Consider the following 13,896-nt stretch of genomic DNA (forward strand, 5'->3'; position numbering starts at 1 on the left):
CCCCTGGTCAGCAGGCAGCCTCCAGCTCTGTCCTGTCCCACCCCATTGCTTCAATCCCTACTTCTGACCCTCCTCCGAGCTCCCACCATGCAGCCCCTCCTTCACTCTACCAGATTCCCGGATCCCAGTGGGGATCCTTCCCCCAAGGTCCCCATATGCAGTTCCCCAGCTGCATGCTCGGACAAAGTGGAAGGTTTTTTGTAATATTTTTATGAAGCCTATGTATATCTCAGTTTCCCCTATATGCTGCATTGTTACCTAGTGGGGTGTGAGGAAGGTCTGTTTGCTTTCTGGCCAGGCTAAAAAACACAGGTGTGAACAGCTCCTAGCTCTCTGGGGCTTTAGCTCTTGAGAAGACAATGGGAAATCCAGTTGCCCAGACACAGATCAACGACCCAGAGAGATGGACTTCCCCTCTCGGTGGGGGGCTGAGCCGCATCTCCCCAGTTCGGGAACAGAGAACTGTGGGAGGGGAGATGGGGGTGTTAAGTGTGGGCTGTGGGAATCAGTTGGGGGCACACCTGAACTGGGACAGAGCAATCAGAGAGACAGAGCTCTGGGCTCTGTGCTGACCAGGATGGACTCTGCTGTAAACTTCCTTTTCTCTGCGCTAGCCAAGGACTACCTTTGCTGTGTTCCAGCCAACTAATAATTCTTCGTGTGACAGCGCTGGCTGGGTGTCCCTGCGGATGCTGGTGGAGGAGGAGCATTGCTCCCTAAGATTGTACAAATCTCCCTCAGGGATCTGCCTCAGTTGGACTTGCTGAGTGGAACTCCCAGTGTCAAGCAGGGGTGCTGAAGGCCCAGAGGTCCAGCCTAAGGAGGCAGTGAAACTGTGGGGCTTTCTCCTGGAGGAAGAATGAGACCCCTAGGGGGTCTGGCTCACTGAAGGGGTTCTCCCAGGACTGTTCCAAAGCTGGGGCCATAGCACCGATCCTGGAGACCCATGCCACACCCTTTCCAACAGGGCAGCCGGTCGGATCGTGCCACTCGCACGGGGCTCCGGCAGCCAGAGCCCCTCCTCCACTTCCCCCTCCTCTCCCCTGAAACTTAAGACCACTCCCCTCCTCTCTCTCCCTCCCCCCCCCCCGCATTCGCAGATCGCCGGCCGGCCGTTCACCTCAGGCCTCCGGCAGCCTGGAGCTCCGACCCTGCTCCCCTCCCCCCGCTGCGGAGCGCGCTGCTCTGCAGCACAGTAAGGGGGCCGGGGGTCAGAGAAGCGGCAGGGAGGTTCTGGGTGGAGGGGGGGGTAGTCAAGAGACAGGGAGCAGGGGGGAGGGTTGGATGGGTCAGCAGTTCAGGGGGGGCTGTCTGGGGGTTGGGGGTGTAAGGTTTTGGGCAGTCAGGGTACAGGTGGGGGGGTCTCAGGAGGGGGCAGTTAGGGGACAAGGCACAGGGAGGCTTAGGTAGGGGGTGGGGTTCTGGAGGGCAGTTAGGAGCAGGGGTCCCAGGAGGGGGCAGTCAGGGGACAGGGAGCAGAGGGGTTTAGATGGGTCAGGAGTTCTGGGGGAGGCTGTCAGGGGGTGGGGGTGTGGATAAGGGTTGGGGCAGTCAGGGGACAGGTAGGGGGTAGGATCCTAGGGGGCCAGTTAGGATGTGGGGAAGGTCTCAGGAGGGGGCAGTCAGGGGACAAGGAGCAGGGAGGCTTAGGGAGGGGGTGGAGTCCTGGGGGGCAGTTAGGGGCAGGAGTCCCAGGAGGGGGCAGTCAGGGGACAAGGCGTGGGGGGGAGGGTTGGGGGTTCTGAGGGGGCAGGAAGTGGGAGGGAGTGGAAGGGGCAGGGGCGGGGCTAGGACAGGACAGGGGCGGGGCTCCTCCCGTCCTCTTTTTTGATTGTTGAAATATGGTAACCCTAAGCACTAAGCCACCTCCCCTGCACGGTAATAGAGTCACAGCCTGGAGCCCCGGCTAGGGACAGAGGGCCCTGCATGGCATGCTGGGGCCTCTGTAACTCTGACAGGCTGCACCCCATTAGGGCAAGCTGCAAATTAACCCTCCCCCCCCCAAGGCCCCTACCTGTGAAGGGCCCGCACAGCTGCTGTAGGTTCCCAAGGATCTTCTGGCTCAGCAAGTGGATCAGGCGGGTCACAACCTGTCAGGAACAGCAGCCAACCCAGTCAGAGACGAGGGGACTTGGGGCGAGTGCGGAGCATGTGGAGAGGGGCAGGACTCAGCCCAGGAATCCCAGGGATGCTCTTGTCTGCCAGCCCACCCCATAGGGCCAAGGTGTGTGTGTGTGGGGGGGGGGAGAACAAGTGCCAGGGCTCAGGGGCCTGCTTGGCTTGGATATGGCATGGGGTGCAGTCTGTCCTGGAGGGACAGGTGTGAAACACTTCCTGCGCCCCCTGGTGGCTGGGCCCCGTGTAAAGAAATCTCTGTATTTAACTATCTTTATAAATCTTTATAACATTGCATTTTGCATAATGTTATTTTGTATTTCATATAACTTGGCATTGTGCCTCTCTATTTTCATACAACTCTGTATTAAATCCCTATATAGAAAATTGGTAAAAAACTTTGTATCCAATGTTATAGCCCCTAAGGATAGTATAGTTAAAGTAAAAAAAAAAGTGTCTTTTTGCTAAAAGTAGAATAAAATCTCCCCCCCCCCACTCTGTAATCAATTGTCCCATTAACTGAATAAGGTGTAAATAAATGAGGCTTGAAAAACACCCAACTCCAAACAGCTACAACAGTTGGAGAGGGAATGGAGCCAAAGCAAAGGACAATACAAGTTGTCAGGTGGGCCCAATAAAAAAAAGCAAACATATTGATGGCCTCAAAAATTAAAAGCAAGCCCCTTCTTTAAAAAACACCCTCTTTGAGCAGCATTGGAACAACGCCTAAAAAAAGGCAGCACAAAAACCAACGAACACAAACCAACGAACACAGACCCAGATTTTGAATCTGGTATAAATTTGCATAAAAGGAAAGCTGCTCTAAAAGTGAGGTGTCTTGCAGAAGGACCCCGGGTCTCGTCTTGTCACCATCGGAGCATCGATCCGAATCGGCAAAAGCCCGGCTCCACCCCTCCCGCATCTAACTCACCTGGCCAGTGCAGTTAAGGGGAGCAACTAGTTGGTAACAACAGCAAAACGGAGTGTGTTTGTGTCTGTGTGTGTGTGTGAATGCATAACTGTAATATATATATGTATCTCATATGCAAATCATAAAGTATTAATTGATACCTGTATTACTAATAAATGTGGCGTTTTGCCTTAATCCCCCTGAAAAGATCCTGTATAGTACTTTAAGTACAACATTTTGGTGGAGAATTGCGAAAGGGGGAAAGGTACCACAAGCATTTATTAAGTAAAGAAACAAACTTTGATATTGAGTATTAAAAAGTATTAAAAAGTAATCGATCATTAAGGTGTGCACACCCCCAGTGGTAGGAGGCCGGGTATAGAGAGAAGAAAAAGTAGCTTTCTCGCTCCCCCGTCGTAGAGTGCCGGCAGTAGAAAGAAGGAAGAAGAATTAAATTTCTTGCTCCAGGCGAAAAGAATAAGCATTGCTATTTAAGCCCCAATAGGAGGTTGGGTATACTAAAAAATGTTTAAAGGTAAGCAGTCTTTTAAAAAGGCTCCCAAAAAGGGCCTGAAAAATTGGCGTTTGTAAAAGATGTTTCCCCTTTTGAACACATTTTGCAAAAATTTGGACACAGCCCTTGGTCTGATCAAGTGTTAGCGGATGTCCACACGATTTCGGACCTAGAAAATAAATTGGCTCAATATATATCAATATATAAACCCTCAACTCCAATAAAAAAAGAAGCGGCTACAGTTTGGCTTCTATGGAAAACCTGTAATCAGGTATTCCTTCGATTGGCTGGATGTAAAAATGAAAAGAAGAAACTGCACCAAAATTTACAAGCCTCTGCTGCAAAAGCAGAGAAATGGAAATGTTTGTCCATTAGCAGCCAAACCCAGCTAGACTCCCTTAAGGATGGGTACAGAAAGTTAAAACAACACTCTCAAATCTTACAGAAGCCTACCAAAGAGAAGGGGAGACTTAAAAAAGAAAATCAGGTATTACAGAAAATGGTCAAAAAATTAACTTTAAAACAGGGGAAAGCCCCTATTGACCATAACTACTGTAAATCACTTATCAAACAACTGAAACAAAAATGGGAATTTGCAAACAAACAAGTTGCAGCAGTAACTTCAGAAAAAGGAATATTTGAGACCCCAGATGGGGCAGACTTCTTAGACTTCTTATTAAGACTTCTTATTTCTTGACTTTAGCAAAGCTTTTGATACTGTCTCCCACAGTATTCTTGTCACCAAATTAAAGAAGTATGGGCTGGATGAATGGACTGTAAGGTGGATAGAAAGCTGGCTAGATCGTCGGGCTCAACGGGTAGTGATCAATGGCTCCATGTCTAGTTGGCAGCCGGTTTCAAGTGGAGTGCCCCAAGGGTCGGTCCTGGGGCCGGTTTTGTTTAATATCTTTATTAATGATCTGGAGGATGGTGTGGACTGCACTCTCAGCAAGTTTGCAGATGACACTAAACTAGGAGGCGTGGTAGATACACTAGAGGGTAGGGATCGGATACAGAGGGACCTAGACAAATTAGAGGATTGGGCAGAAAAAAACCTGATGAGGTTCAACAAGGACAAGTGCAGAGTCCTGCACTTAGGACGGAAGAATCCCATGCACTGCTACAGACTAGGGACCGAATGGCTAGGTAGCAGTTCTGCTGAAAAGGACCTAGGGGTCACAGTGGACGAGAAGCTGGATATGAGTCAACAGTGTGCTCTTGTTGCCAAGAAGGCTAACGGCATTTTGGGCTGTATAAGTAGGGGCATTGCCAGCAGATCGAGGAACGTGATCGTTCCCCTTTATTCGACATTGGTGAGGCCTCATCTGGAATACTGTGTCCAGTTTTGGGCCCCACACTACAAGAAGGATGTGGAAAAATTGGAAAGAGTCCAGCGGAGGGCAACAAAAATGATTAGGGGTCTGGAGCACATGACTTACGAGGAGAGGCTGAGAGAACTGGGATTGTTTAGTCTCCAGAAGAGAAGAATGAGGGGGGATTTGATAGCAGCCTTCAACTACCTGAAGGGGGGTTCCAAAGAGGATGGAGCTCGGCTGTTCTCAGTGGTGGCAGATGACAGAACAAGGAGCAATGGTCTCAAGTTGCGGTGGGGGAGGTCCAGGTTGGATATCAGGAAAAACTATTTCACTAGGAGGGTGGTGAAACACTGGAATGCGTTACCTAGGGAGGTGGTGGAGTCTCCTTCCTTGGAGGTTTTTAAGGCCCGGCTTGACAAAGCCCTGGCTGGGATGATTTAGCTGGGAATTGGTCCTGCTTTGAGCAGGGGGTTGGACTAGATGACCTCTTGAGGTCCCTTCCAACTCTGATATTCTATGATTCTATGATTCTATGACCCCTCTGGAAATTGGGAAGGGGATATTTGGGTAAATTCCTCCTCCGAGAGCCAAAATGCCATTTCAACAACAACAAAGAGAACAGTCACCACCACAAGAAAGGGTGGTGGGAGTGAAACAGTAACAACAGTGCCTGTTTCTGCCTCCAATCTCCAGGCCATGGCAAAGTGGCTGGGGATTTTAAAACAAAAAAATGTCTCTAGATGGAGTGTAAATGCTCTTGGACTGAAAAAAAGAAAGGATCTAAACTCACACGAACTGCACTGCTTAATGAGCATTTGTGCAGCCCCAGATATGCGGGGGCTTATAGACAGGTTCAGAATTAATGGGAATTACCAGCTAATGAATGTTCTAACAAAATTTGCAGAACTAATGGGCAGGCGTAATTTTGTGGCCCAAGCCATTGCGATTTCACAGGAAACTGATGAGAACCCTGAAACGTTTTAAACCCGATGGGGTCTCATGCAGATAATGGCTGGCTTAGTTACACGTAATACGGCCACTAAACTGGACCTGGTGCCTTTCAGTGTAGATTCTTTAAGAGAATGCGCTGCCTCCTTACAACTGTTTTATGCAATAAGACTGGAAGTGTGGCAACCTGGCCAGCCGGCCACATTACGGGAACTAAGAGACATGGTCCGGCAAATACTTACATATTCCGGTCCTGCCCCTACCATAAAAAAAAAAAAAAAAACAAGTGGCGTATGTTACAGCATTAGAGCCCTCAGTTACTTATTCTAATAAAAGCGGCAATAAAGGCATAACTGGGGCATGGGGAGCACACACTAAAGGTAGTTCTCGGGGTAAAGGGTATTATGAAGAAAAACAAAGGAATAATTTGTACCCAGACCTCCAGAAATTTAAAACAGACACCCCAGCTCCAGGCAAGAAAGAGTTAACTAAAAAAAGACGCTCATGGCCTGAAAGATGTTAATGCAACACGGGGCAGATAAAAACAAGTGGAACAGGGTGTTGCCAGCACAGGTGTGCTCGAGGACAGCAACAGTGGGTTCGTTGCCCGGTGTGCTTCGCGCCAATAAAGACACCAGGGGGAGAAGCAAACAAAGTTTATTTGGGATCCCAAAGCGGTGCAAGGAGACTGGCAAGTCTCAAATCAAGCACATTAACAGGAACAGTTTTTCTTCTTTTATACATTTTGCAGTTAAGCCTCCCCCTCCCCCCTTTCCCCTCTAGCCCTCCCTTTCTCCCCCCCCCTTCCTCCCTCTACCCCTCCCATCCCTGGTAATAGTTAAGTCATTCTTGGCAGCTATAAGCCTAGCTTGTTAGTAACTTCTTTAAACTGTTATCTTGTCCTTTTTCCCTTCAGCCAGAAACATGCAGGCCTCATTATTATTGCTTGAGCAGGGGGTTGCACACAGATAACTGGTTGCTTACATATTCCAATTGCACCTGGCTTTTGAGGTTGATTAGAGTTTAAACATGGAAGGATAGAGTTTGGTTCACTTAGGCCTAGTGCAGGAAGGCTTCATTGACACTTAGTGGCCTTCCACCCTCCCGAGTTACCTAGGGTGAGGCCTAGTGACGTCAACAACTCCCTCCTTTGAGAATACTCAACAAGCTTTTGGCTGAGTTTTCTCATATTCTGTGGACAAGATATGATTAAGTGCTATGAAGCTGGGGTTTTCAATGAGAGGGTATGCCGGGATTTTTGAGGAACGGGGGGCACAAAGCTTACGGAGGAGCATTTTAAAACAAGCAATTAGGAGGAGGGTGACCAGGCACAATACCACACCAGTGAGGAGGAGACGCACAAGGCCACCCCCCAGTCCTCCTAGGTTGGGCAACCAACTTCAAAGGGAATCGAAAACTGTGGGTTTCCTTTCCTGGGCCTTCCACTGCTTGAAAGCCTGTTTGGCCGACAGGACGTGCTTGTTAATGTCCTGTTAGTTTTCCGGGACATAAGTACAACATTCATTCCCAATAAGGGCACACACCCCGCCCTGGGAGGCTAAAACATAATCTAAGGCCTGTCTGTTTTGCAGGGACAGCAACCGGAGCTGGTATAGCTCTGAGTTAAGGCTCTTCTCTATGGCCAAGGTTTCATTGGCGAATGTGGTGAGAAACACAGAGAGCCTATGATAAAATTGGGTTAGCCGTTCCACCCCATAGGATGGGAGGAGGATTATACCCAACCTGTCTCCTTCCTTAATGGGCTCTGAGTTGGCATACAAAGATTTATGCTGCCTGGGGTGGCCAGGGGTTCTCCCTTAATGCATACTGGTATTCAATGGTACAGTTTTGTGACAAGGGGGTACCCGAGGTATTTCTTCCCCTACTGAACCATCCCCAGCAGATATCTGACCAATTTTGGGGGACCACCCTCCAGGGTAACCCTGCTGCGTGGTGCGGGATTTGGGAGCATACTCAGCAGTTAGAGAGGTTAAACTCTTGGGCAAAGCAAACCTTCAAGGGTTCATATGTGTTTGTTTCCAAGTTAGTAGGGATCCCTTTCCATCCCACATGTGCCTGGGGGGAAACGGGAGGTAACGAAAGGAGTGTCCCTATGGCAAAGAGTACCACTGTGGCAGACCCTGGACCTGAACTCATGCTGGGCAGGTTACCCTAGGGCCTAACAATTACAATTCCCCAAATACCCACAAAATATCAATTACCAATAGTAGGCAGATTAAAAACAAAAGGGCCAGGCCACCAGGTTAGGCCGGCCCTGTGAGAGTAAACACAACCAACGCTTAGAGTTTTCACGGGGAGTGCGCTGCGACTGTCCAGAGAGACCACAGGGCATTCCCAGCAGGCCTTATTGTCTTTTGAATAACAGTTTAAGTCTCAGGTCGTCGCTGGTAGTCCTTTTCCGTAGGCTGGACGGTCCACCGTTCAGGAGCGGGCACTGCCTTCAGACGGGAGTGATTGAATCCAGTTCTTGTGTCCCTTGACCTTTGCTGCTGTGTGGGAGACCAGCAGGACGGTGTGGGGTCCCTTCCACTTCTCTTGGAGAGGCTTGTCCTTCCAGGTCCGAACGAGAACGGAATTGCCTGGCTGCAAGGAATGGACAGGGGCATCCAGCGGGAGAGGCTGCAAATCTCTGGTATACCTGTGGAGAGAACAGAGAACAGCAGACAGAGAGCACGTGTACTGAGATAAAAAGCCACACCCCATTTCCCACTCCCCTGCCAGAACCGGTGTACCATTCATAGGCCATGCCCTTCCAAACATAATCTCGAAGGGACTGAGCCCTAACCTGCCCTTTGGGAGAGCGCGAATGTGGAGCAAAACAAGGGGTAAGGCATCAGGCCATCCGCTGAATCGATCCACCAAGACGAAAAGGTATTTGAATCCTTGGGTCCGGGGGAACTCAGTAAAGTCTATTTGCCAAACCAGCCCCGGGCCTGGGGTAGGTTCCAGAGTGGCTGATGGCACTGACACTCCAGCTCGAGGGTTGTTCTTTTGGCAGACTAGACATTCAGCCTGTACCTGGGAGGCCAGGGGTCTAAGAGCCTCCCTGCCAGCGTATAATTCTTTGTTTCTTCACCAGGGTCAGTTCTTAATGTCTTTTGTAGTCAGGAATTCCTGGACTTTGTGGTTTCAATGAAGCAAGTGTTCCTTCTTCTCTTTTCCTGAAACAGTGTGGTTCAGCATCATACAGGGGAGAGGTTACTAGCACATCACCCTGTCTTTAAATAGGCTTATCATCAATCGGAGAGTCCTCCCGAGGTGGAGGGGTCTTTTTACAGTGAGAAGCCTGGGTCCAGATGGGCAGTCCTTGGTACTTCACAGCGGTGTTGGTGGTGAACAGGACTTGGAAAGGGCCTTTCCACTGTGGAGCCAAAGCAGTTTTTCGTTGATGGACTTTACGTAGACTCAGTCTCCTTGTTTCAATGAATGGCAGGGCTGCTAGGGTCTTTGGTTAGCACTTCTTTTATCTGTGCGAAAAGAAACCTAACACATTTCATTAATGCCTGACAGTGTTTTGCAGATCTCATAGTTGCTTGGGCCCATTCAGGCCCCCCCTTTTCTTGGCTGTCGGCCAAGTCTTAGCTCTGGGCAGTGTCCTTGGATGGTGCCAGCATCTTATCTTTGGACTGAGCTTGCTAGCTATATTTTTTCCCTCAGTTAACTCATTCTGTTCTTTTTCCTTCTCTCCTTCTTGGCTTCTTTTAACTTACAAAGGAAACTTCCACTCTTCACTCATACACCTTTTCCCAACAATGAACACATACACATTGTCATTATGCACCCTTCCAGTAAAATAACTTCTATACAGAGCTTTGGAGCAACAAACCAGGACGAGCACACCCACTACTGAGGAGTCCAACAAAGTTCAGGAGGCTTACAGTGGCTTTAAGGCAAGGGATGAGACCCACAGCAGCCATTAACAAGTCATCCACATATTGCAGGAGGAGGACCCTGTCCTCATTGTCCCACTCCTCCAAGTCTCTGGCCAGGGCCTGGCCGAAAAGGGTGGGGGAATTTTTAAATCCCTGGGCCAACACTGTCCAGCAAAGCTGCTTTTTAACCCTCCTTTTGTCTTCCCACTTGCTCCACTCTGGGGCTTGCATGTCTGAGGGCTCAATTGCAAGGGTCATTATCCAGGTATTCTCTGGGAGTAAGGTGAGGGTTATTTCATCTTGGGTGAAATGCAGGGTGGCTCCTAAGCGACAAAGCAGGTCCCATCCCAGTAGAGGTGTTGGACAATCAGGGAGGTAAACCAGTTTGTGAGATAGAGTTCTGTTTCCCAAAGCACATTCCGCTGGGGCATATACTGGGCACTTGGTTCCTTTCCCTGTGGCACCCACCACAGTGAGGGACTCTGACACAGGCAGCTGCAGGGGTTGATTTACGGTGGTTCGTGCAGCTCCAGAGTCTATTAAAAAGTCTATGTCCGAATCTCCCACCCGCATTTTTACTTGGGGTTCCAGGGGCAGGATAGTCCATCTTCCCTGACACCCCTATTCTTGATCCTTCGCTGTCATTATAGGGGTAGCTTCCCTTTTGGGGCACTCATTTTTCCAATGTCCCTCCTTCCGGCATATGGCACACTGGTTGCGACCCAGACGCCTTTCGTGTGAGCCAGGGCGCCCACGTCCTCTCATTCCCCGGCCCCTTCCACCTTCCTGGAATTTTCCCCTGCCACCGGCCTGTACTGCTGCGACCATCATTTTCGCTTGCCTTTTTTCCTTTTCTTTAGACACAACCTGATTATGCTCCACCTCAGACAACAGGGTCTGCATAAGGACATTACAATCATCCCAGTCAGGCTTACAGCTAGCCAGGCACCCTTCAAAGACCGAGATAAACTTGCTTGGGTTCGTAGAGAATTCCCCTGCCTGTGCCTTAAAGGCTGCTAGGTCCACCGGGTTAAAAGGCACATGGGTGTAAACCTGCATAGTAGTGGCCTGATTCCTATCTGAGCCATGTCTGGACACCACAGTCTCAGTGATCAACGGATAAAATTCCACCGAGGGGGCAATCTCTGGGACCTGAGACACCTTGTCTTTATATGGTGGGGGTGTGATAGCCGAAGGGGACACCGGACCTGCCATTACAGCTGGGGGGGGGGGGGGTGTTCTGGGGACTAACAATAGCTACTACCGAACCTGTCGGAGTCAAATTACACTTTTGCAAAATATCTAACCTATCTCTTAGCAACATAAACAACTGTACATACATATGTTCATTCCATTTACCCGTTTGCTGACAAAACAGAAGTAATTGAAGGATCGTATTATAATTAAGTGATCCTTCCGGTGGCCACCTTTCCTGGTCCTCTAGCTGATATTGAGGCCAGTCTACTGTACAGAATCTTTTCAGTTTACTTTTAACCAACGGATCCGATCCAAACACTTTCCAGTTCACCAGAATGCATTCCAAGGGTGTACACCTTACCCTGCCTCTGTCCCTGCCCCATAGGGAGACACTGGGCGTCCCCAGGTCATAACAGGTAGACACTGGGCGTCCCCAGGTCAAGACAGATAAAGTCCCCACTGGACTTTTCCTACCTTATCCAAGGGTCCGGTTCTGCACCGTCGCCCTATCCATGGGTCCGGTTCCCCACCGTCGCCCACAGCTGCTTCTCCACTACTCGAGCGCGTTGCACCGTTGTGCCCTCCGGGGTCGACCAAACCACGTCTTCGCCGAGGCCCCCGGTAAAGTCACCGGTGTGTGCTGGGTGTCGGTCGTCGCCGCAATCTGTCGACCTCTGAGAGGGGTCCGGGCAAGGCTAAATTTCAGCCTCGAGCCCCACGTTGGGCGCCAAAACTGTTGCCAGCACAGGTGTGCTCGAGGACAGCAACAGTGGGTTCATTGCCCGGTGTGCTTCGCGCCAATAAAGACACCAGGGGGAGAAGCAAACAAAGTTTATTTGGGATCCCAAAGCGGTGCAAGGAGACTGGCAAGTCTCAAATCAAGCACATTAACAGGAACAGTTTTTCTTCTTTTATACATTTTGCAGTTAAGCCTCACCCTCCCCCCTTTCCCCTCTAGCCCTCCCTTTCTCCCCCCCTTCCTCCCTCTACCCCTCCCATCCCTGGTAATAGTTAAGTCATTCTTGGCAGCTATAAGCCTAGCTTGTTAGTAACTTCTTTAAACTGTTATCTTGTCCTTTTTCCCTTCAGCCAGAAACATGCAGCCTCATTATTACCGCTTGAGCAGGGGGTTGCACACAGATAACTGGTTGCTTACATATTCCAATTGCACCTGGCTTTTGAGGTTGATTAGAGTTTAAACATGGAAGGATAGAGTTTGGTTCACTTAGGCCTAGTGCAGGAAGGCTTCATTGACACTTAGTGGCCTTCCACCCTCCCGAGTTACCTAGGGTGAGGCCTAGTGACGTCAACAAGGGCACCCACACAAAACTTATTGGCAGAAGCTTTTAAACTTCAGATGCTTTCTAAGAAGGGGAGAGTAGCGAGCATACTAACGCCAACAGCCCCTCTCCCTCCCCCTACTCCTTCTGTATTTACGGACCCCCTCCCATTCCCAGAAGATACAGTATAGAAAAACCCTCTAAATATTAAACCTCCTCCGTATGTAGGAGCACCACGTTGAAGGTTCATCAGTAAAATTGCATGGACCCCGAAGGTCAACCATGTATTTATATCCAGCAGGGCACATGTGCTCCTACATTGGCTTTAATTAACACAGGAGCTGCAGTCTCGCTAATTAAAACTCAGCCACCAGCCGGCACTAAAATCAAACAAGTCACACTGCAGTCCTTTCAAGGAAAGCCCAGTACAGAATGAAAGTGAACAAAAGTGCTTTTCTCCATGCAAGGGTTTAAAACCCACGGAGATCTGATCCAGACCCCAGACATAACAAATAATATAATTCTTGGCACAGACTGACTATTTAAAAATTGCATAATAATTAATTTTATAAAGTGCCCCGTGGTAAAACTGGACATGCCCCCTCCCCATAAGGAAAAAGTGAAACAGAGAACCCCTCTAACCAAAGGGGAACCAGTAGCCGCCACCACAATAACTCAGCAAGCTGAGGTGTGGCGCTCACAATTCCCCACTATCTGGACTCAAAAAAAAAAAAAAAAACTGGGAAAAAATACAGGCTTGTGTAAAAATCATTGGGGATTTGGTACCCCCTCAAAAACAATACCCCTATCCCAAGGAGGCTGAAACACAGTTACAGCAAACAGTCCGGGACTTAGAACAGCAGGGGATCATTCGAAAAACTAACTCCCTTTTTAACTCTCCCGTCTGGCCAGTCCTTAAGGCAGACGGCAAATCTTGGCGTTTAACTATTAACTATAGGCGTGTTGACAAAGGCACAATCCCTATGGCCCCATAGTAGCAGATATGACCCAGGTAATTCAAAAGGTTCAGGCTACTTCAAAGTATTTCTCAGTCATTAATTTAGTTAATTGCTTCTTTCCTATCCCATTGCACCCAGACTCACAAAATAGATTTGCCTTCACGGTCGATGGGCAGCAATGGGCATTCCAGCGTCTACCCCAAGGAGTTCACAATAGCCCAGCTATAGCTCACAAACATGTAATAGACATGCTGAATCGCCTTAGCCCACAAAATCGGTCCTTTGTGTTTTCCTATGTAAATAATATTTTAATTTTGGGGAAAACTAAGGCACAGGTACAACAATTAACTAAAAATGTTTTGGCTCTAATCCAAAAAACTGGTTTTAAGGTTAGCTTAAAAAAAAGCCCAGTTGGTCCAGTCTCAAGTAACTTATCTAGGCACTGTTATAAAAAAGAAAGGGAGGCAGGTAGACCAACAAAAAGTAAGAGCCCTGATAAAAAAGCCGGCTCCTACCAACCAACATTCCCTACAGGTCTTGTTGGGAGGGTTTAATTTTCTAAAACCTCATTTTTACAAATATGCTGAAATTACACTGCCCTTGTGAAAACTGCTTAAAAAAAATAAAGTAAAAGTGGGGGTCAGAGCAAAAGGAGGCTCTAAGGGTGCTTAAACAAAAAGCCCTGACCGCCCCTGCTCTGCAATTCAAAAAAAAAAAAACTGGTACCGGTAGCTTACAAATCTAAAAAGTTACAGGGGCCAGAA

The 13,896-nt window shown here is 48.9% G+C and overlaps 1 protein-coding gene across 1 annotated transcript in view; it reads right to left on the bottom strand.

Annotated features, from left to right (window-relative positions):
* LOC101932962 (patatin-like phospholipase domain-containing protein 6) overlaps window positions 1-13,896 on the bottom strand; it is a 62,174-nt gene that overhangs the window by 19,785 nt on the left and 28,493 nt on the right. The window contains 1 exon segment of the mRNA XM_065576525.1: window positions 1,857-2,090. Coding sequence (XP_065432597.1) covers window positions 1,857-2,090 — 234 coding nt within the window.

This window comes from Chrysemys picta, chromosome 22 (assembly GCF_011386835.1).
Source record: "Chrysemys picta bellii isolate R12L10 chromosome 22, ASM1138683v2, whole genome shotgun sequence".
Lineage (NCBI taxonomy): Eukaryota > Metazoa > Chordata > Testudines > Emydidae > Chrysemys > Chrysemys picta.